This window comes from Podarcis cretensis (genome assembly GCF_951804945.1).
Source record: "Podarcis cretensis genome assembly, chromosome: 13".
Taxonomy (NCBI): Eukaryota; Metazoa; Chordata; class Lepidosauria; order Squamata; family Lacertidae; genus Podarcis; species Podarcis cretensis.
The window spans coordinates 35,491,314-35,499,172 of NC_137182.1; the positions used below are offsets into that span (position 1 = coordinate 35,491,314).

Here is a 7,859-nt window from a genome sequence, read left to right on the forward strand (position 1 = left end):
TCCGCACCCAATCGAAAGCAGCCGAGCGCTACCGAAGCGCATGCGTCGCTCCGCTCCTTCCGTCAAACCCGGCTGGGCCGTCCCGAGGTTGCGGTGCATGTTGGGATACTGGGGGTTCTGCTGCTTTTTCCTCTCTGGGGGGTCTGGGCTGAGGTTGCGGCTGCAGAGATGGTGAGTAGGGGAGGGGGAGCAGGAGAGGAGGGAGGGGGGGCCGTCGGCAATAATAACAATACTGCTGGTAGTAGTAATAGTGGCAGGAATAGGATACTCTCCCTCCCACTTCCTCCGCCGGCCCCCGCCCCTCCGCCGGCTCCCTTCACCTTTTTCTACACCCCCCATACCCCAGGTTTAAGCATCTCCCTCCCGACCCCCAGCGCCTCCCCTGTGGCTCCCCCCACCCGCCCCATCTTCTTCATATATTCATTTCTTTTTGCCCTCTTACCCTCCAGTCCCCCTGTTCTCTGCCACCCCCTACAATCTTATTTCGTGGCAACCATCCCTTTCCCCTTTTTGGGTGGCAACCCTTTCCAGCCCCCCTTGTCAAAACGGGAGGAGGTCCCTCCGCGTCTCGTCCTCTTCTTCCCTTTCCTGTTTCCCTCTCTGCCCAGCATTGGGTGTGTGCGCTCCCTTGTTGTTGTTCACACTAATAATAGCGTCCAGGCGGTGTTTTTTTTTATCCTTCCCTTCCTCCATAGAGCCCAGGGCCATGTTTGTAGTTCTGCTCCGGCCCCCGAAATTTAATGCTTACAACAGCCCTGTCTGGTAGGTTGGGCTGGGAAGAGATGATTGGCACACGGTAGAGCAGGAAGTTTCACAGTCCCCACCCCTTTTTTCTGGGAGAATCTGAACTCAAGCCCCACTCTAGAATGTACCCATGACACCCAATGACCTGGTTATAGTCCTTTCTGTCTTTCTGCAAAGCATGCCTCATTTCTACCATCACCCACCCACCAACATCTATCCTGTGTTGGTAATTATGGCATGCCACAAATGCACGTTAACACACACAGACTATCGTTGTGTTGTGTTGTGGAGCATCACTACCAAATAGGGAAGAGAATGAGATTCCTATGTTAGGTGACCTCTTATCTAAGATTTCCACCCACTCCCTAGTAAGGTTAAATGAGCTGTTTGACGCTTCTCAAGCAAGGTTGTCCATGCTGCTTTATGTTGACAGAAAAGCCAAGAAGAAGTTGAGGGGAGTGGAAAATGCATTCAATGATATTTCAGGATTACAGGAGTGGCAAGGAAAGGTTGAAGAGCCTGAGTGCTCTTAGTTTGTGGAGCAGGGTGGGGGGATAAGACTTTTCAATATAAGAGGTTGCTTGAAGCAGGATGCCAACCTACAGCCACTGAGAGTTGGGTGAGAGAAAGCTGTATTTGTTTTATTGTTGTTTTTGTTGTTATTTTACTCCATCCTTCCTTGGGCTTCAAGCGGTGGGGTGGGACTTGGGTCTCATCCTGTCCTATGGTGGGTCAAGACACCAATCTTTTCTTGTTTCCTAATTAAACTTGGGAGAAGGGGGGAAGTGTTTGAAGGTGGCTTCTGTGTCTGAAAATGCAGGAGACAATTGCTCTAAGGAGCTGAGAAAGCATACACAGTCATTCTCACCCAACCCCACGCAATATCGTCAAAACCACCCTGTGAGGTATGGTAGACTAAAGGAAAGTGACTAGCCTAAGATCACCCAGTCAGCAGGGGTGTCATACAGATTTTCTTACCCCAGGAGATGTAACCAGCAAAGGATTGGTTTGTGTAGAATGGGTTGATTAAGCATCAGATAAGAGAGGCTTCCTTTCATGGTGAAGGAGAAGCTAAATGGCCTTTCAGAGACCCTCAAATTCTTAATGGAAAGGTATCCAAGACAGTTCTAAGATTTTCAGCAGAGGAGAAAAGACTGTGGATTACACCTCAAAGAAAATGAGCTGGAAAATGATGCCCACATATGTGAGAACAAAGGCTAATGTGGATACTTGAAATTATGTTATCTGCATTATATGCAGTGTCAAAACTGCTGCACTACCTATTGTGGGGTATTATTGTTTTAGAATTTGTCAGCCCTAAAGAGGAAAGATGTTGAGTCTTCCCCTGAAACAAGATCCAGTGAACAGATTTAGAAATCAAAATACTGGGCCAATAGGGAGGAAACAGTCTGCATTTGGAGCTCTTTATCACTGTTGTTACCGTATTTCAGTGCATGAACATCTGACCTTGCAATAATGAGACAAGTTGGGGTTCTTTCAGTTCCAACATGAATGGAGACTGTTCCATGCTAGTTTAACTTCTTAAAGGATATTTATTTATTTTATTTATGAATTGTTTCCTGTGAAACATCTGAAAGTGATTTAATTAAAATACAATAAAAACATATTAAACCATTGCATATGTAAAAAATAATTTTGGATCCCATATCCCATTAGAATAAAAGAAACCTTCACTTAGAAGGCTTGTTGAGAGAAGTAAGTCTTCCACAGGTGCTGAAAAGCCAACATGCCCGGGGCATGTTGCACCTTGTGCCAAAAGAATTTTAAGGACTAGTCTACACATGCAGCAGAATGAGTTGGTTGGATACTGTGGTAGAGCAGACTTTACCACATCAGGACGCAGGTGGGACACCACACTTTGGACTGATCCTCCAGGTAAAAACGCCCTGCAAGCAGAAAACTAGAACACTAGAAAGAGAGGTTCTAGGCTAGATGCTGATGTGCTAGTTCTCTAACAAAAGTGGAGGAGTTTTTTGTTTTTAAGCTTTGGGGAAGATTTTGAAAATGTTGCTTTTTCCCCACCTACAGTCTGAAATGGTTCATTGCTTTCCACCAACTTGTACAGCTTTCGGGGTGTCTTTGTTTGGTTCAAACAACTGTTAAGGAGAAAATCGCCTTCATTGCATGCAAAAAAAATCCCGGGTTAGTGCCTCCAGTTGAAAGGATTGGGGAGATGGTGGTGGGAAAAGCTGAAGCCATAGAAAGCCAGTGTCAAGCAGAGCTGAGCTATTTGGTCAGATAGTCAGACATAGTATAATGCACGTTTCTATGAGTTGCTCCAACCTGTAAATAGCCACTCACATGGACACTTGTGAAAGGTCATAACTGCCTTTATGGAAGTGAGTAGGAACGCTCTTGAGAACTTAGAGGTTCTCTCTCTTATTTCTTTTTAAAGTTATAAATGGCTTCCATGGCTCAAGCTCCTGAAAAGGTGTTGTGCAGCAAATACTTGCTCACCCCCATTGCCACTTTTCCATTTGACAGGACGTCTTTTTAATGATCCGACGTCACAAGACGACCATCTTCACAGACGCCAAGGAGTCCAGTACGGTGTATGAGCTGAAAAGAATTGTTGAGGGGATACTTAAGAGACCCCCAGAAGAACAAAGGCTATACAAGGTAATGGGGGGTGCTTTTTCTCACTGCAGAGCATACCCCAATATCCCCTCCCTGTGGATTGCAGCTATTATAATAACGGCTGGTCTAGTCAACTTTTGTATACGGTGTGGGTGGAGAGAGAGATAACGTCCTTTTCCTAGGGGAGCAAAAGTATCTCGGGGCCAACCCTGGGCAGCGGTGATGCCCCGGGATTCCCCCTCATCCTTAGTCCCTGCCCTCTCAGGGTAATGCCACTGCCCACAAATGGAGTGGAGCAGAGCTCAAGGCTGTGGGGCCCCTCCCCATTGTGAAAATTATAGGGTTGCGGATTTACCAAACACATTGGCTTAATTTTTAACTCCGCTTCTCTCACAGCCTGCTGGAATGCCCCAGAACAAGTCTTGAAATATCAGTTCTACCCTTCAATCCTACTGTTGCTCATTAAACACCCATCCCCATCACTCCTCCCCAGGATGCATGCTGTTGTGACAATGGTGTGTGCCTTTGCATGCTCCAATCTGCTGGTGTTATGGGGCCACATTGCGGCCTGTTCTCACAGAGGCAATCTCTGCTGATCTTTACCCACCCCACTGCAGCAGAAGTTGTGTTGTGCTACCAGGTTAGTTTTTTGGGGTTTTTTGTGCATTGCTAAGATTTAATTTGTTGTGCAATTGCCACTTCACCCTCCAGGATGACCAACTGTTGGATGACAGCAAAACCCTCGGAGACTGTGGCTTCACCAGCCAGACGGCACGACCTCAGGCCCCAGCAACAGTTGGCTTGGCCTTCAGAGCCAGTGGTGAGTTGGGGTGTCTTGCTTTCTAGATTTGGGAAGGGGAAGGAATAAAATTTATTTGTTCCATGCATCTGTTGTCTGCCCTACAATTTGGGTACTTTTAGGCTGACTAGCCATTAAATCACCTGTTGCCATTCACGTTGGTAGAAATTATCAGGGCACCCGTTGCCTTGTGCAGGAATGAGTCGGTGGGAAGAATCTGGGTGCTGCCGGATCCTTGGCTTTTTCTCTTGACCCTTTTTGACAAGGCAAATAGTGTGTAGCTGCTGCTTTGGGGCAGAAAGCTGTCTTGCAGTGCAAAGGAATATAGGGGAAGCCGATAGGTAGTTTCTTTCCCCTTAGTTTGCAGGAGGCAAAGCAGAGAAATGCTACAATGATTTCACCCAATTCAAAGCATCTGTGCGAAACAGTATAGAAGTAAAATCCTCTTTTTAAGAAAGACACGTGTTGGGGCTGATGTGGGAATAAGCAGCTGCTATTTTGCACTGCACTCTGCTCACCCGTGCCTTTACAAAAGCTTCAGTTAAGGGGTTGGAAACCTCAGGCCTGGGATACAAATGCGGTCCTCTCTGCCTGGTCTTCAGAACTCTTCCCCAGGACACCAGCCATGCTTTGCATCCGCCTTGTGTCTTTTTGACTGTCTGAAACCTGTCCTTGAACTTGTGACGATGCCTCTTGTTTGCCTAGATAGAAAGGGGTGTGCGAGTGTGTGTTGAAAATTAGCCTGCTGTGCAAATGGGAAAATTGCATTTGTTGCTCTGACCGCAGGCCTTGTCCACCACTGGCATGTGGCTTGTGGAATTGTTTGGTTCCAGCCTTGCTAGTTACCAGCTTGCTCAAATTCAAACTGTGTCGTCTTCTCCTCTTCCTCCTCTCGTGCAGAAGATGCCTTTGAGCCCCTCCGCATTGATCCCTTCTCCAGCCCCCCGGAGCTCCCAGACGTGATGAAGCCCCAGGACTCTGGCAGCAGCGCCAACGAGCAAGCGGTGCAGTGAGAGGCCAGAGGGCGACAGAGCGAGCTGCACAACCCGTGGCGCCCCTTCCCCACCACCCACTCCCTCCCTCAACCCTCCAGCGTGGAGAGAGACATGGCACTGTCCCACCCCTCCAATCCAGATCCCCCTTTTACTCCACCCCTCTCTATACAAGACCACACCTCCTTCCAAGCCCCTCCCCACTCATCAAACAGAGCAATGTTTTCATTTTTGGTTTTGGAAACAATAAAAGTTCAGCTGGTTTTTTTTTCCCCTTGTCTTGTGTTGTGGGCCTGTGCTATGAAACACAAAAAGAACCCTGCTTTCGGGGACTGGGATCATGTCGTGACAACTAGCGAAAGTTTATGCCACACTGAATTTGTGGTGGTCTTTGAGATTCCAGCAAGCAGAGTCTTACGAGACCTTAAAGACTAGGACAGGCTCCCACTCTGGAATTGTTGTGTGCTAAAAATGTTCTTCTAAGCCCCAGGGTAGGTATATTGTCACCGAACAAATGTTAATAGCCATCTCCCATCATGCTGGTGGGAACTTGAGTCCAACAACTTTTTTATTATTGGATTATCACGTTGCAGAGCCAGTGTGGTGTAGTGGTTAAGAGCAATAGACTCGTAATCTGGGGAACTAGGTTCGCGTCTCCGCTCCTCCACATGCAGCTGCTGGGTGACCTTGGGCCAGTCACACTTCTTTGAAGTCTCTCAGCCCCACTCACCTCACAGAGTGTTTGCTGTGGGGGAGGAAGGGAAAGGAGAATGTTAGCCGCTTTGAGACTCCTTCGGGTAGTGATAAAGCGGGATATCAAATCCAAACTCCTCTTCTCTTCTTCTTAAAGATAACTCAGAAACTCAACTAGTCCAAAATACAGCAGCCAGATACTGACTTGGGTTCTGTTGGATCTCATAGAACTCCTTTAAAAACAGCTGCACTGGTTGCCAGTTCATTTCTGGGGCCAATTCAAGGTGCTCACATTCATGTGTGAAGCCCTAAATGACTCAGGCCCCAGCTACATGAAAGACCACCTCCTTCCCTACAGACCCTCTCAAGTGCTGAGAGGCACAGGGACCATCTTGGTAGTTCCTCTGCCCTCAGAGGCTTGTGAGGCAGTAGCCCAGGAGAAAGCATTGTCTATGGCAGCCCTTTAGTTGTGGAACTCCTGACACAGGCATTTATGGCGCCTTTATTTTTGTTTCTGGTAACTGCCGAAGATGCACCTCTTTACCCTGGCTTTTGACATTTAAGGTGTATATTTTTAGAACCCACCTTAATTCTGTGGTGGCAATTTGTTTTAAACGGTTTGCAGAAATGTGTTTTGATGTTGTAACCCACCTTGTGGCCCTGAGGTAAATAAAGGGTGGGTAATAAATTATAACATCTTGGCCACAGGTTCCCCATCCTTCATCTACAGTGAAACCATAAAAAGGTAAAGGTAAAGGTACCCCTGCCCATACGGGCCAGTCTTGACAGACTCTGGGGTTGTGCGCCCATCTCACTCAAGAGGCCAGGGGCCAGCGCTGTCCGGAGACACTTCCGGGTCACGTGGCCAGCGTGACATCGCTGCTCTGGCGAGCCAGAGCCGCACACGGAAATGCCGTTTACCTTCCCGCTGGTAAGCGGTCCCTATTTATCTACTTGCACCCGGAGGTGCTTTCGAACTGCTAGGTTGGCAGGCGCTGGGACCGAGCAGTGGGAGCGCACCCCGCCGCAGGGATTCGAACCGCCGACCTTTCGATCGGCAAGTCCTAGGCGCTGAGGCTTTAACCCACAGCGCCACCTGCGTCCCAATACAGTGAAACCATAAACTGGGTCAATTGCCATAGTTCCATCATTCTCAAAGGACCTGGAAATGATGTTTTTGCAAGGGAGCTAGGCATAGCTAAGGGCTTACCTGTAATCTATCTAGTATAGCATTTAAAATTACAGTAAGCCTGCAACACACGGAGGTTGCGTTCCAATGATCCCGCCTAAACCCAAAATTGCATATAGCCAAAACACATGGGTACAATGGTGGGTAAGATTGCCAAAGTTCACCCACCCCTATTCTGCTCCCTTTTTACTTTTTTTTTTTGCCAAGTGCACAAAGCTGATTGTACACAATATAAATGTGTGTACGTTGCAGGCTGACTGTACTTGGAGAAACCCTTGTTTTAAGATCTTTCAGCGTGGCTAGTTCCCAGAATTTTCAAGGATATTCTTCATGGTCTTCAAGCAGCACATTTTGTTCCCCAGCCACTGGGCCTTTTTAAAAAATTGAAATAAAACACAACTTAAGGCACTTTTGAAAGTGGAGGTGGTCCTCTAGATGGCACTAGATTCCCATCAGCCATCCAGCATAGTCAATGGTCAGGGATGAGGAGAGTTGTCATTCAACATCTGGAGGGCCCCAGATTTTTCTTCTATAAGGGTATTGGTTTTTAATTTATTGGTCTTTTAAGATTTCACAAGGCTTTGCTGATTTTGATGGAGCAGACTAACGCAGCAAAACCCTTTGCAGCTCGTTAAAGGGTTCCTACCACAGAGCGTCATTGTTATTTTTTCACAAGTCCATGGGGTTCCTTGTCAGTATTTCATACAGCCTCAAATTCCCATTTATATATATATTTATATATATATATGTGCTAAAATAGTTGCAAGGTAAGAAACGAGGCTATTAAAATTGCCCATCTAAAGCATGGCCAGAAAGCAATCCCATCTGTGTCAGGCTCTCTCAT

General features: G+C 47.2%; 1 protein-coding gene across 1 annotated transcript; it reads left to right on the forward strand.

Moving 5' to 3' along the window:
- The first annotated feature begins 13 nt into the window (after positions 1 to 13).
- Positions 14 to 5,404, forward strand: ELOB (elongin B). Its single transcript, XM_079951312.1, has 4 exons — positions 14 to 171; positions 3,250 to 3,384; positions 4,054 to 4,162; positions 5,042 to 5,404. The coding sequence occupies exons 1-4, from the start codon at positions 169 to 171 to the stop codon at positions 5,152 to 5,154; spliced, it is 360 nt and encodes a 119-aa protein (XP_079807438.1). The 5' UTR covers positions 14 to 168; the 3' UTR covers positions 5,155 to 5,404.
- The last annotated feature ends 2,455 nt before the right edge of the window (positions 5,405 to 7,859 follow it).

Excerpts from the sequence above, each read along its gene's own strand:
- ELOB (XM_079951312.1), top strand. Across the intron at positions 3,385-4,053 it reads AAGAACAAAGGCTATACAAG|GATGACCAACTGTTGGATGA; the intron begins GTAATGGGGGGT and ends TTCACCCTCCAG. Across the intron at positions 4,163-5,041 it reads CTTGGCCTTCAGAGCCAGTG|AAGATGCCTTTGAGCCCCTC; the intron begins GTGAGTTGGGGT and ends CCTCTCGTGCAG.